Genomic DNA, 16,044 nt, shown 5'->3' on the forward strand with positions numbered 1-16,044 from the left:
CCCTACTTTATACATTTTTGTTTGTTTTCTTTTCTTTTTCTCTCTGGTTCGTTTGAATTGAATCAAATCAGAAAAACCGGAAGAAGAAAGTTGTGCAGAAGACCGTGTGAGAGCAGGAGGAGAGCATGAAGGGATATGTTGGACAAGTGGTGATGAACAGGTGTGCCGCACCTTACACAGGTATGTTTGTTTATTTTAGCAACTGAGATCCAAATCTGTGTTGATGCATATTTGTGTTTTGCATCTTCTATTCCCTGGATTACTGCATGCTACTACTTTTCCATCAAGTCTCACAGGCAGTAAAATGAGTTAAAAGGTTAAAATTGTGCTTCCAGTGTGTTTGACAGCAGCGTGGCTTATTTTGCAATTACCGTATTTTTCGGACTATAAGACGCAGTTTTTTTCATAGTTTGGGCGGGTTCCAGTGCGACTTATGTTTTTTTTTCCTTCTTTATTATGCATATTCGGCAGGTGCGACTTATACAGGTAAAAGCCAGTAAATTAGAATATTTTGAAAAACTTGATTTATTTCAGTAATTGCATTCAAAAGGTGTAACTTGTACATTATATTTATTCATTGCACACAGACTGATGCATTCAAATGTTTATTTCATTTAATTTTGATGATTTGAAGTGGCAACAAATGAAAATCCAAAATTCCGTGTCACAAAATTAGAATATTACTTAAGGCTAATACAAAAAAGGGATTTTTAGAAATGTTGGCCAACTGAAAAGTATGAAAATGAAAAATATGAGCATGTACAATACTCAATACTTGGTTGGAGCTCCTTTTGCCTCAATTACTGCGTTAATGCGGCGTGGCATGGAGTCGATGAGTTTCTGGCACTGCTCAGGTGTTATGAGAGCCCAGGTTGCTCTGATAGTGGCCTTCAACTCTTCTGCGTTTTTGGGTCTGGCATTCTGCATCTTCCTTTTCACAATACCCCACAGATTTTCTATGGGGCTAAGGTCAGGGGAGTTGACGGGCCAATTTAGAACAGATATACCATGGTCCGTAAACCAGGCACGGGTAGATTTTGCGCTGTGTGCAGGCGCCAAGTCCTGTTGGAACTTGAAATCTCCATCTCCATAGAGCAGGTCAGCAGCAGGAAGCATGAAGTGCTCTAAAACTTGCTGGTAGACGGCTGCGTTGACCCTGGATCTCAGGAAACAGAGTGGACCGACACCAGCAGATGACATGGCACCCCAAACCATCACTGATGGTGGAAACTTTACACTAGACTTCAGGCAACGTGGATCCTGTGCCTCTCCTGTCTTCCTCCAGACTCTGGGACCTCGATTTCCAAAGGAAATGCAAAATTTGCTTTCGTCAGAAAACATGACTTTGGACCACTCAGCAGCAGTCCAGCTCTTTTTTTCCTTAGCCCAGGTGAGACGCTTTGCGCGCTGTTTCTTGGTCAACAGTGGCTTGACACGAGGTATGCGGCAGTTGAAACCCATGTCTTTCAAGCGTCTCTTGGTGGTGGATCTTGAAGCACTGAGTCCAGCAGCTGTCCACTCCTTCTGAATCTCCCCCACATTTTTGAATGGTTTTTTTTTCACAATCTTGACCAGGGCGCGGTGATCCCTATCGCTTGTACACTTTTTCTGACCACAGTTTTTCCTTCCCTTTGCCTCTCCATTAATGTGTTTGGACACAGAGCTCTGAGAACAGCCAGCCTCTTCAGCAATAACCTTTTGTGTCTTTCCCTCCTTGTGCAATGTGTCGATGGTTGCCTTTTGGACAGCTGTCAAATCTGAAGTCTTCCCCATGTTTGTGTAGGCTTCAGAACTGGACTGAGAGACCATTTAAAGCCCTTTGCAGGTGTTTTGAGTTAATTAGCTGATTAGTTTGTGGCACCAGGTGTCTTCAAAATTTAACCTTTACACAATATTCTAATTTTGTGACACACGGAATTTTGGATTTTCATTTGTTGCCACTTCAAATCATCAAAATTAAATGAAATAAACATTTGAATGCATCAGTCTGTGTGCAATGAATAAATATAATGTACAAGTTACACCTTTTGAATGCAATTACTGAAATAAATCAAGTTTTTCAAAATATTCTAATTTACTGGCTTTTACCTGTATATGAGTTTGCTAAGTATAAAAATTGACCTGAAATTTTTGAATGAAAGAAACTGCTGTTCTAAATGTGTCCACTGGATGTCGCAATAGCAATTCTTTGTATCATTGTAGATGATGCTACATGCGTACAAAATAAACCACGTGATGATAGTGCTTCAGTCAAGGAAAATTATCTGTAATTTGATTTTGATAGAATTTTTTTATCTTGATAGATTGAAAATTAACACCAGTGAGTTGACTAATGAAGATTATCACATAGTTTATTCAGAAAATATAAATAACGACAAATAAAATATGTATACTATTAACCGCAACAGGTTATTGTAAAAAAACATTATGATTTGTACAATTTCAGAATGTGCTTGTTCTATTTTTAAACAAAGAAAACTGTAGAGGTTGCCCTCTAGTGGGTTCTCCTGACCACCACACACACTGGCACGAGAGCCCGGTATTCAGGTTGGATCAAGTGTTTTATTCTCATCCACCAGTCCGGCATGTCTCTGCTTTACTCTCTCGCTCCAACTCCCTAACATAATAGTGAGAGTCCAGTCTATAGTGGATCTAACATAATAGTGAGAGTCCAGTCCATAGTGGATCTAACATAATAGTGAGAGTCCAGTCCATAGTGGATCTAACATAATAGTGAGAGTCCAGTCTATAGTGGATCTAACATAATAGTGAGAGTCCAGTCCATAGTGGATCTAACATAATAGTGTGAGAGTCCAGTCCATAGTGGATCTAACATAATAGTGAGAATCCAGTCCATAGTGGATTTAACATAATAGTGTGAGAGTCCAGTCCATAGTGGATCTAACATAATAGTGACAGTCCAGTCCATAGTGGATTTAACATATTGTGAGAGTCCAGTCCATAGTGGATCTAGCATAATATTGTGAGAGTCCAGTCCATAGTGGATCTAACATAATAGTGAGAGTCCAGTCCATAGTGGATCTAACATAATAGTGAGAATCCAGTCCATAGTGGATCTAACATAATAGTGTGAGAGTCCAGTCCATAGTGGATCTAACATAATAGTGTGAGAGTCCAGTCCATAGTGGATCTAACATAATAGTGAGAGTCCAGTCCATAGTGGATCTAACATAATAGTGTGAGAGTCCAGTCCATAGTGGATCTAACATAATAGTGAGAGTCCAGTCCATAGTGGATCTAACATAATAGTGAGAGTCCAGTCCATAGTGGATCTAGCATAATAGTGAGAGTCCAGTCCATAGTGGATCTAACATAATAGTGAGAGTCCAGTCCATAGTGGATCTAACATAATAGTGAGAGTCCAGTCCATAGTAGATCTAACATAATAGTGTGAGAGTCCAGTCCATAGTGGATCTAACATAATAGTGAGAGTCCAGTCCATAGTGGATCTAACATAATAGTGACAGTCCAGTCCATAGTGGATCTAACATAATATTGTGAGAGTCCAGTCCATAGTGGATCTAGCATAATATTGTGAGAGTCCAGTCCATAGTGGATCTAACATAATAGTGAGAGTCCAGTCCATAGTGGATCTAACATAATAGTGAGTATCCAGTCCATAGTGGATCTAGCATAATATTGTGAGAGTCCAGTCCATAGTGGATCTAACATAATAGTGTGAGAGTCCAGTCCATAGTGGATCTAACATAATAGTGAGAGACCAGTCCATAGTGGATCTAACATAATAGTGAGAGTCCAGTCCATAGTGGATCTAACATAATAGTGTGAGAGTCCAGTCCATAGTGGATCTAACATAATAGTGAGAGTCCAGTCCATAGTGGATCTAACATAATAGTGAGAGTCCAGTCCATAGTGGATCTAGCATAATAGTGAGAGTCCAGTCCATAGTGGATCTAACATAATAGTGTGAGAGTCCAGTTCATAGTGGATCTAACATAATAGTGAGAGTCCAGTCCATAGTGGATCTAACATAATAGTGAGAGTCCAGTCCATAGTGGATCTAACATAATAGTGAGAGTCCAGTCCATAGTGGATCTAACATAATAGTGAGAGTCCAGTCCATAGTGGATCTAACATAATAGTGAGAGTCCAGTCCATAGTGGGGCCAGCAGGACACCATCCCGAGTGGAGACGGGTCAGCAGTGCAGAGATGTCCCCAACCGATGCACAGGCGAGCGGTCCACCCCGGGTCCCAACTCTGGACAGCCAGCACTTCATCCATGGCCACCGGACCTGTGTCCCCCCCTCCACAAGGGAGAGGGGGGCAGAGGAGAAAAGAAAAGAAACGGCAGATCAACTGGTCTAAAAGGGGGTCTATTTAAAGGCTAGAGTATACAAATGAGTTTTAAGATGGGACTTCAATGCTTGTTAATGTACTTGTTTATCCTACTGCAGGTCACAAATTGTGCAACCTTGTCTTTGCTTCAGGCATGTTTCTGTACCCCTACACAAGCTGTGGACCCGCTGCCCCAAGTTAGGCGAGCTGACTGCAAATCTGAGTAATCTCTCCCAAATAATTATGGAGAATCCCCAAATTAAGATGAATCAGGAAGGATCAGCTGTAATTCTCTGCAATGTGGAAGAAGGTAATCGTGCACTTTATGTTTGTACCAGTGACGTGCGGTGAGGTTGATGGCTGGTGAGGCACTGACTTCATCACAGTCAGATTTACAAACATATGAACCCTAAAGAGTATCTTATTCACCATTTGATTGGCAGCAGTTAACGGGTTATGTTTAAAAGCTCATTCCAGCATTCTTCCCTGCTTGGCACTCAGCATCAAGGCTTGGAATTGGGGGTTAAATCACCAAAAATGATTCCCAGGCGCGGTGCCGCTGCTGCCCACTGCTCCCCTCACCTCCCAGGGGGTGATCAAGGGGATGGGTCAAATGCAGAGGACAAATTTCATTACACCTAGTGTGTGTGTGACAATCATTGCTACTTTAACTTAACTTTAACTTTACACATACAAACTGTAGCACACAAAAAAGCACATTTAATAAAAAAAAAACGTTATTATGGTCTTACCTTTACTTATAAATTAAGTCCATGCGCCGCAACTAAAGCCCTCACTTCAACTTTCCACGTGCAAGATTGAATCTATTTAAAAAAGTGTAACCGAGGGTTTATAAATGTCGCCTATACTGTATGAAACTACAAAATAACAAACACGGAGGCTCCAGTTTACACGAGGACCACTTTATTTACCTTCTTTCAAAAACCTCCGCAACGTGACATCACTTCCGCTCTTAGCGCCTTCAAAATAAGAGCTCAAGGCATATACTGTATAACAGCGCATAACAGGAACTTAACATCACAAAGAGGAAAGCCCATGAAAATAGGTTACAAAAGTTATTTATTAAGAAGCCAAAAAGTGCAAAAACAATAATGTTCGTGTTGGAGGAGTTGTGAATTAGGTACACCTGCAGTCTGCAGGTGTATCTAATGTTGTGTCCCTGCAGTCATTCACAACTCCTCCAACACCAACATTATTGTTTTTGCACTTTTTGGCTTCTTACGAAATAACTTTTTTAAATAGATTCAATCTTGCACGTGGAAAGTTTAAGTGTGGGCTTTAGTTGATATAACAATTCTACGGCGGGGGTGCAGGAGGCGAGCCTCAGCCAGTGCGTCTTTTGCAGCCGTTTTATGATCGCTCAGCACAAGAAATACGTTACACACATACAGTTGTTGACAAAATACACTGTACATTATATACCTCAGCTAACTAAACTATGGAAATGTATAATATAGTTCATATAGCAATACGGTCTCACTGCACAGCAGGCCAGCAGTTAGCCGAGTCATTGCGCAATCCATGTTGAGGCACTGAGTGACGTGCCTCAACTGGCTGCTGTTCACCGCACCGTCTCTTCTCAGTATTTGAACGGCAAATGTGAAAATTCAGCGATTTTGAATAAAAATAATCTAAAACTGGTGAAGTTAAATGGAAAATAACTTTATAGTATAATCACTGGATACATATAACAATTAAATTTTGTTTTCTTTCCATGATGGCATGTGAGGCCCCGCCTCACCTGCCTCTAGTGACTGCACATCACTGGTTTGTACCAAGCTTTACATTGCGGTTGGAATGTCATCTTTTTATTAAGCTGGTGGAGACATCACTATACTCTAAACACAAACCTGTGCTTTCAGAACATGAAGACGAGGAGCTTTGTGATCTGATGGACAGCGGCTATGTGGACGCCAAATCCACAGAAGAGCTGTGGGAGACGGATGGTTAGCCTCCAGGTTTCAGGACCTTTTGGAATCAAGGTAACTGCTGGAGGAGATGAAGGCAAGACCATAAAAGTAAACTGTCAGCATGAGCAAGTTTTATTCCCACGTTTCTTTGAAGTTGTCAACAGTGTGAGGTACACGTCGTAAGCGCAACAAGCAAACATCGACGGAAGGGAAACGGCAAAGACTGGACAGTGTTCAAAACAGCGCAGTACATCACTTTACAGAAAAATACAACTTACACTTTATTATAGACAACAGCTTCACAGAAGAGAGGAAGCAACCATGTTTGTAACAACATGTCCGTTGCCCACGCGAACCTTAAGCGTCACACGGGTTCCACAAGTGTCCGTAAAACAAAGCAAGAAGGTCTCTTAAAAAAATAAAATTGGTAGCACAAAAAATCCTTCACAAACATTACAACATAGCGAAAATGGCACAATGTTGAATATAATGTATCAAACAGTGATATTTTGGAAGTGTCAATCATACCAGACAAAGATTTGACAGATTTGAAATGCACATCTTTAAATATTCTGAATAAGATGCCTCACACACAATAAAAGATTGGACTTTGTGCAAATATGACAAAACATGCAAAACATAAATGCAGAATAGACACCACACCAATTTGTGACTCAACCCCATTTGATGGTAAAATCCAGCCTTTGTCGTTCCTAAGATCCAAAATTAGACCGGTCTAGATCTTTAAGTACAGTGTAAGAGTTTTTTTTTTGGCATACGGTTGTAGTTCCCTCCCTAGTGGAAACATGTAATTAGTTGCATAATAATTACTGTATATTGTTAATGTGCTACTGTTTTTGTTCCCTATTCAGTCTATGAATATAAAGCTAATGTAGTGTATGGAGTCTGGACTATGGCCTCATTTCATCTATGTATTTCTTTACAAACAAGATACAGGACTTAAGACAGGAGAGCAGCTGTGCTTGTTTTTAATCAATGCGGCGTTAATATTTGAAGCGGTTGCTTGAGCCAAACTACATTTTCAGATTACAGGTATAATTGATATACAAATTAATAGGGGTGTAACGGTACACAAAAATGTCGGTTCGGTACGTACCTCGGTTTAGAGGTCACAGTTCGGTTCATTTTCGGTACAGTAAGAACACAACAAAATATAATTTTTTTGGTTACCGTATTTTCCGCACTATAAGGCGCACCTAAAAACCACAAATTTTCTCAAAAGCTGACAGTGCGCCTTATAACCCGGTGCGCTTTATGTATGGATTAATATTAAGATTCATTTTCATAAAGTTTCGGTCTCGCAACTACGGTAAACAGCCGCCATCTTTTTTCCCCGTAGAAGAGGAAGTGCTTCTTCTTCTACGCAAGCAACCCCCAAGGTAAGCACCCGCCCCCATAGAACAGGAAGCGCTTCTTCTTCTACTGTAAGCAACCACCCGCCCCCATAGAAGAAGAAGAAGAAGCGCGCGGATATTACGTTTCATTTCCTTTGTGTGTTTACATCTGTAAAGACCACAAAATGGCTCCTACTAAGCGACAGGTTTCCGGTTCATGAAAAGACGCAATCTCTCCATCCGCACACGGACTACTATTTCACAGCAACTGCCTAAAGACTTTCAAGAAAAGCTGGCTACTTTCCGTGCATATTGTAAAAACAAGATAGCTGAAAAAAAGATCCGGCCAGAGAACATTATCAACATGGACGAGGTTCCACTGACTTTTGATATTCCTGTGAACCGCACTGTGGATACAACGGGAGCACGTACTGTGAATATTCGCACCACAGGGAATGAGAAGTCATCCTTCACTGTGGTTCTAGCTTGCCATGCTAATGGCCAGAAACTTCCACCCATGGTGATATTCAAAAGGAAGACCTTGCCAAAAGAGACCTTTCCAGCCGGCGTCATCATAAAAGCTAACTCGAAGGGATGGATGAAGAAAAGATGAGCGAGTGGTTAAGGTAAGTTTAAGTTTACGCGAAGAGGCCGGGTGGCTTTTTTCACGCAGCTCCGTCCATGTTGATATACGACTCCATGCGCGCCCACATCACGCTGGTTTTTAATATATTATTAAAGTTTGACTGACCTATCTGACTGTTTTTTTGACATTCCTTTAGCGCAGTTAGATGCGGCTTACAACACGGGGCGGCTTATAGGTGGACAAAGTTTTGAAATATGCCGTTCATTGAAGGCGCGGCTTATAACCCAGGGCGCCTTATGGTTCGGAAAATACGGTATTTATTTACCAAATTTGTAAACAATGGCTTTATCCTTTTAACATTGGGAACATTATAATAATTCTGCCCACGTTAATCAACATTAAACTGCCTCAAGTTGTTGCTCCGATTAAATCAAATGACAAAACTTTTCTTCTACAACATTAAACAGTTTCAAGTCAACTCATCATGCTTTAATTTATTACAGCATTTGAGAAGCCTGTAGTTGATTTTTATCAACATGTGATAGCAGGGACCCTGCCATTCAAAACTAGGCTGCTCCATTACTAATGATTAAGGTAACTATAGCTGAAAAAATAGTACAATAGCAATAGGAGAGACTATTCATCCCTGAACACCATGGAGTTCATGTAGGCTTAAAGGGGAACATTATCACAATTTCAGAAGGGTTAAAACCATTAAAAATCAGTTCTCAGTGGCTTATTTTATTTTTCAAAGTTTTTTTCAAAATTTTACCCATCACGCAATATCCCTAAAAAAAAAAGCTTCAAAGTGCATGATTTTAACCATCGTTATATACACACCCGTCCATTTTCCTGTGACGTCACATAGTGATGCCAATACAAACAAACAGCAAGGTATAGCGACATTAGCTCGGATTCAGACTCGGATTTCAGCGGCTTAAGCGATTCAACAGATTACGCATGTATTGAAACGAATGGTTGTAGTGTGGAGGCAGGTAGCGAAAACGAAATTGAAGAAGAAACTGAAGCTATTGAGCCATATCGGTTTGAACCGTATGCAAGCGAAACCGACGAAAACGACACGACAGCCAGCGACACGGGAGAAAGCGAGGACGAATTCGGCGATCGCCTTCTAACCAACGATTGGTATGTGTTTGTTTGGCATTAAAGGAAACTAACAACTATGAACTAGGTTTACAGCATATGAAATATATTTGGCAACAACATGCACTTTGAGAGTGCAGACAGACCAATTTTCATCAATTAATATATTCTGTAGACATACCCTCATCCGCGCTCTTTTCCTGAAAGCTGATCTGTCCAGTTTTGGAGTTGATGTCAGCAGGCCAGGGAAGCTAGGGTCGATAGGGGGTTTAGCTCGCTCGTCTGCCGGAACAAACTGCCGCCATTGCTTGCCGTGCTACCGAGGTCCTTTGTCCCTGAATTGCTCACACACTCCGGCAGATTCAATCGGGGTCTGGCGGCAGATTTCTTTGACTTTATGGTTGGAAATGCATCTGCTTTGAGTGTCGCAGGATATCCACACATTCTTGCCATCTCTGTCGTAGCATAGCTTTCGTCGGTAAAGTGTGCGGAACAAACGTCCAATTTCTTGCCACTTTGGCATCTTTGGGCCACTGGTGCAACTTGAATCCGTCCCTGTTGGTGTTGTTACACCCTCCGACAACACACCGACGAGGCATGATGTCTCCAAGGTACGGAAAACAGTCGAAAAAACGGAAAATAACAGAGCTGATTTGACTCGGTGTTTGAGAAAATGGCGGATTGCTTCCCGATGTGACGTCATCGCTCCGAGAGCGAATAATAGAAAGGTGTTTAATTCGCCAAAATTCACTCATTTAGAGTTCGGAAATCGGTTAAAAAAATATATGGTCTTTTTTCTGCAACATCAAGGTATATATTGACGCTTACATAGGTCTGGTGATAATGTTCCCCTTTAATGATGCAGTTTCATTATTATATCAACTATCAGAGACAGAAACTCTTCATCTTACCTAATGTCCTTTTTTTGCTGCTTCAACACAGCTCAATCAACACAGAAGAAGGTAAAGTGAAATAACAGACAGACAGGGCTTTGCTGTCCGTAACACACACACACACACCGCAAAATGAGCTAATGTTACACTAAAAGCGAATTAGCCTTCACCTCAAGCCAGGACTGCGAGCGAGCTGAGCTGCCGTTTATGTTTCTAGAAGGTCAACGGGCTCATAGTGATGTTACTAGTACCGTATTTTCCGCACTATTAGCCGCACCTAAAAACCACAAATTTACTCAAAAGCTGACAGTGCGGCTTATAACCCGGTGCGCTTTATATATGGATTAATATTAAGATTCATTTTCATAAAGTTTCGGTCTCGCAACTACGGTAAACAGCCGCCATCTTTTTTCCCCGTAGAAGAGGAAGTGCTTCTTCTTCTACGCAAGCAACCGCCAAGGTAAGCACCCGCCCCCATAGAACAGGAAGCGCTTCTTCTTCTACTGTAAGCAACCACCCGCCCCCATAGAAGAAGAAGAAGCGCGCGGATATTACGTTTCATTTCCTTTGTGTGTTTACATCTGTAAAGACCACAAAATGGCTCCTACTAAGCGACAGGTTTCCGGTTCATGAAAAGACGCAATCTCTCCATCCGCACACGGACTACTATTTCACAGCAACTGCCTAAAGACTTTCAAGAAAAGCTGGCTACTTTCCGTGCATATTGTAAAAACAAGATAGCTGAAAAAAAGATCCGGCCAGAGAACATTATCAACATGGACGAGGTTCCACTGACTTTTGATATTCCTGTGAACCGCACTGTGGATACAACGGGAGCACGTACGGTGAATATTCGCACCACAGGGAATGAGAAGTCATCCTTCACTGTGGTTCTAGCTTGCCATGCTAATGGCCAGAAACTTCCACCCATGGTGATATTCAAAAGGAAGACCTTGCCAAAAGAGACCTTTCCAGCCGGCGTCATCATAAAAGCTAACTCGAAGGGATGGATGGATGAAGAAAAGATGAGCGAGTGGTTAAGGGAAGTTTACGCGGAGAGGCCGGGTGGCTTTTTTCACGCAGCTCCGTCCATGTTGATATACGACTCCATGCGCGCCCACATCACGCTGGTTTTTAATATATTATTAAAGTTTGACTGACCTATCTGACTGTTTTTTTGACATTCCTTTAGCGCAGTTAGATGCGGCTTATAACACGGGGCGGCTTATAGGTGGACAAAGTTTTGAAATATGCCGTTCATTGAAGGCGCGGCTTATAACCCAGGGCGCCTTATGGTGCGGAAAATACGGTAGTTGACCGGGAGGTGTTTATTATCATTTGGGGAGAGTCCGCTGCTTGATGATTACCTGCTAAACGCTAAGCACTGACTACATGCACTCTGAATACGCACTGCTGATTGGCTGTTACCGCTCTGTGTGTAACCAATCAGATGGTTGTGTGGGTGGGACAATGCTGGGTGTGTGTAGAGGACTGACAGAGACAGGCAGAAGGAAGCGGAGCAGCTTGTTAAGACTTTAGCTTAGGCGGCTACTTTATATGTTCGTGTGGAAACTCGTTCGGTACACCTCCGAACCGAACCCCCAAATACACGTACTGTTACACCCCTACAAATGAATGAATATAATATTGTGCAAAGTATTATTTTAGCCACCGACTGGCTCAGATGGTGATATATGTGCCACGCTGGAATTGTGTTGCTCCTCAGTAGACTGAATATGTGACCGTTTAAGTAGTGACGGTAGTAGTTACTGCAACCTGGGCAGGCAGACACACTTTGGTTTAGCGTTTATTTGTGTCCAAATACAGTTTACTAATGCATGCAGGGAAAATTGGTGCCATATTTTCCATGGCAGTCTAGGGATGTCCCGATCCAGGTTTTTGCACTTCCGATCCGATACCGATATTGTTTTTGCATTTCCGATCCGATACTGACCGATACTGGCCTATCCGAGCATGTATTAAAGTTTAAAGTTATTTAGCCTACTTAGTTGTCAGAATCATGTTGAAAAGGGTTTTGGTACTCTTGATAACAACTAGCCAGCTGAATTAGGGGAGTTTGAATAATACACAATGGTTGGTAACAAGAAACTGACCTGTTTATTCAAGGATAAACACAAAATAGACAAAATTATACATGACAAACAGAAATGGCATCATTGAACTAGGGCTGGGCGATATGGCCCTTTTTTAATATTGCGATATTTTAAGGCCATATTGCGATACACAATATATATCTCGATATTTTGCCTTAGCCTTGAATGAACACTTGATGCATATAATCACAGCAGTATGATGATTCTATGTGTTTTGATTGATTGATTGATTGAGACTTTTATTAGTAGGTTGCACAGTGAAGTACATATTCCGTACAATTGACCACTAAATGGTAACACCCCAATAAGTTTTTCAACTTGTTTAAGTCGGGGTCCACTTAAATTGATTCATGATACAGATATATACTATCAGATATATACTATCATCATAATACAGTCATCACACAAGATAATCACATTGAATTATTTACATTATTTATAATCCAGGGTGTGGAGGGGGGCGCCGGATGTAAGTGTCAAAAAGACAGCCAAAAGAGTTTGATATGAGAATAAATCTAAAGTTAAAATATAGGGTAGAAATGCACCCATTTGCAGGAAATGTAGTCTTGATTTTCAAAATGTTCTTTCAAGGCTTGCATGTCTACATTAAAACATTCTTCTTCATACTGCATTAATATATGCTACTTTTAAACTTTCATGCAGAGAAGGAAATCACAACTAAAAAAAATCACTAATTTTTTCATACGGTGTTGATGTGGAAATTTTTGCCTCGGCATTTTGATGGTGTGGACGTGTGGCACCGAACGGAGATAAGCGTCTCGACAGACGTTACAATATTTGAACAACGATGACGAAAACTGTTGTCTCTGTCGTGTCCGTGTGTCGAAAATTGTTATGCGCTTATTTTTTTTATTTGATTTTGTGCGTGGCATATAATTGCTATGCGCAGAGGACGCTTAAACAGTGCGCACCTTAGAGGGAGCGTTGCTCGCACGGCTGCGCTAGCATCACAGCTAACGTTAGCCATGCTGCCACCTCTCTGCTCGGGGAGGACGTATACGTATGTGACGTGTGACGTGACAGTATGTGACGTGTGTAAGAAGGTGCGCTCGCTGTCTGTGAGAGGGAGACACAGGAAAGAGTGAGAAGAGCAACTGCGTGAGAATCCACAGACCTGTGGATGTGTTGAAGGTGTGCTGGAAAATGCGGAAGGGAAATTACGGAGCAGCAGAAAAGTGGAATGTATTATTTAAATCGGTGCGTTGGAAAACACGGACCGGAGTTTTTTTAAAACTGGATCTGGATCGGCATTTTCCCATGCCTTGCCGATACGCATTTTTTGGCAAATATCGGCAGCCGATCCGATCCAAATATCGGATCGGGACATCCCTATGGCAGTCCTCAATAAATACTGTGCGTAAATGTCACTATCACTGTATTGAAATAACATTCCTCCAAACCTGACACTGTACAAAGTTACACTGTAAAGATGGCTAACATTGCTATTTTGACTTACTTACTTACACACGCACGCACACACAGTCTGGCACCTGGTCTTTTGTAGTAAAATATTCTTTCCGTTAAAAACATTTCAGAGTGCTTATACACCAAGAGCCTCTTAGCAGCGTCAAGGCAAATTAAACTGAACCTTAAAGGGAAGTCGGAAACGTCGACACGATTATTACTACAGTTATATGGAATGTGTTGAAATAACATGGCAATATTGTCGTCTTGGAGATCCCACCTGTTCACAACCTGTTCTCCTCTCAAATCACCTTTTTGAAAGTTCACATTTGTTCTGAGAAGTCTGGTTGAAAAGGTGGGGGAACGTAATGTCGACTCAGGCAGCCCTTACTTAAAAAAAACAAACCCCATCACATTAAACGTGATCCCGCTGAGATGTAAGTCAGAAAGCTACAGTGTTAGGTTCTAAGTGTGAACACACGAGGGCGCTGTTGTGACGTCAACCGTTCGAGCAGAGGAAGACTGAAATGGACAAAACCCTGCTTCCAGTTTGGTCCTTTTTTCTTCACATGTTTCAGCGCTTCATCACCACTTGCTCATATGCTCCACCTCCAACTCTGCCAGAGAGAGAGAGAGAGATACTTTTATTCATCTTCAAAACAAATAAACTACTGTTTTGCAAAGTTACAACATAACATCTCATTAAAATAACAATCAAACTAAATACATATGTACTGTTAACACCAATTTAATGATAAGTCCCGTAACACATGCAGTCACAGTCAAAAGTGTACACACTAGAGATGCGCGGATAGGCAATTATTTCTTCCGCAACCGCATCACAAAAGTCGTCAACCATCCGCATCCACCCAAACTAACATTTAATCAAAACCACACCCGCCCGTTGTTATATATCTAATATAGACGATGCAAGGCATTAGTGAGGTTATAAAGCTTTTGCCTGTTAAAGAAAGGAGACTGATCCAATGCAGCACAGACATTCAATGCGTGCCACGCTGTCACGGCCCAGACGCACACCAGTGCGCAATCATCTGGGAGCCGCGCTGAGCGCACCTCCAAGCATGTGGAGGTGCGATGTCCCTCGCACCCGCGGCGGCTCCACCCGGGCTCGCGCCCGAGGCTTCAGCGCACACCGCGGCGGCCATCCTACTCGTCGCAGCCTAGCCCTCGCGGCTCTCGCTGCCGGCGATGGCCGGGTATGGGCCCGACGCTCCAGCGCCATCCATTTTCAGGGCTAGTTGATTCGGCAGGTGGGTTGTTACACACTCCTTAGCGGGTTCCGACTTCCATGGCCACCGTCCTGCTGTCTATATCAACCAACACCTTTTCTGGGGTCTGATGAGCGTCGGCATCGGGCGCCTTAACCCGGTGTTCGGTTCATCCCGCAGCGCCAGTTCTGCTTACCAAAAGTGGCCCACTCGGCTCACCAGGGTGAGCCCCACCCCTTTCGTGAGCACACTGCGCGCGGAGTGACCCCTGTTACGAGCCCCCGGCCACGGGGGTGGCGGGCAGGTAAGCTGCTTACCTGCTGCGCGTGGCCGCGGCGAAGGCGGACGAGGTGGGGTGTCGGTGCGGTGGGCGCGGTGGTGACCCTGGACGTGCGTCGGGCCCTTCTCGCGGATCACCTCAGCTACGGCTCCCGGTGGGGCCCTCTCGGGGGAAGGGGCCTCGGTCCCGGACCCCGGCGAGGCGTCCCTTCTCCGCTCCGTAAAAGTGTCCATCTCTTTTTTTTTTCTTCTTCTGTTGTGGCATATGCTGCAGGTGCCTGCTCGTTTTTCGTATGTGGGTAACAACATTTAACTATGTATATATATTTCCCAATTGGTTTAACTGCCACCCGCCTGAATCTATTTAAAATCTAATTTTTTTTTATTTCAACCGCCCGACCCGACCCGCGGATAAAATCTAATTTTTTTTTATTTCAACCGCCCGACCCGCGGATAATCCGCGGACTCCGCGGTTGTGTCCGCAAACCGCGCATCTCTAGTACACACACTTGTAAAGAACATCATGTCATGGCTGTCTTGAGTTTCCAATCATTTCTACAACTCTTATTTTTTTGTGATGTAGTGATTGGAGCACATACTTGTTGGTCACAAAAAACATTCATGAAGTTTGCTTCTTTTAGGAATTTATTATGGCTCTACTGAAAATGTGAGGGTCAAAAGTATACATACAGCAATGTTAATATTTGCTTACATGTCCCTTGGCAAGTTTACCCATACTTGCCAACACTCCCGGATTTTCCGGGAGACTCCCGAAATTCAGCGCCTCTCCCGAAAACCTCACGGGACAAA

General features: G+C 42.6%; 2 protein-coding genes across 4 annotated transcripts in view; one reads left to right on the forward strand and one right to left on the reverse strand.

Annotated features, from left to right (window-relative positions):
* henmt1 (HEN methyltransferase 1) overlaps positions 1-7,195 on the forward strand; it is a 28,054-nt gene extending 20,859 nt beyond the window's left edge. Inside the window, exons 7-10 of one of the 2 annotated variants that reach the window (XM_061975500.2) lie at positions 72-180; positions 4,471-4,628; positions 6,202-6,321; positions 6,404-7,195. In XM_061975500.2, the coding sequence (XP_061831484.2) occupies positions 72-180; positions 4,471-4,628; positions 6,202-6,290 (356 nt within the window). In that variant the 3' untranslated portion in view covers positions 6,291-6,321; positions 6,404-7,195. Of the gene's footprint in view, positions 1-71; positions 181-4,470; positions 4,629-6,201 lie in introns of both variants that reach the window. The other variant, XM_061975499.2, reaches the window with a different exon arrangement.
* Positions 7,196-13,305: 6,110 nt separating this feature from the next.
* fam102bb (family with sequence similarity 102 member Bb) overlaps positions 13,306-16,044 on the reverse strand; it is a 108,869-nt gene continuing 106,130 nt past the window's right edge. For both annotated transcript variants that reach the window (XM_061975498.2, XM_061975497.2), the window contains one exon: positions 13,306-14,343. In XM_061975498.2, coding sequence (XP_061831482.1) covers positions 14,301-14,343 — 43 coding nt within the window. In that variant the 3' untranslated portion in view covers positions 13,306-14,300. The remainder of the gene's footprint in view (positions 14,344-16,044) is intronic.

This window comes from Nerophis lumbriciformis, linkage group LG14, assembly GCF_033978685.3.
Source record: "Nerophis lumbriciformis linkage group LG14, RoL_Nlum_v2.1, whole genome shotgun sequence".
NCBI lineage: Eukaryota > Metazoa > Chordata > Actinopteri > Syngnathiformes > Syngnathidae > Nerophis > Nerophis lumbriciformis.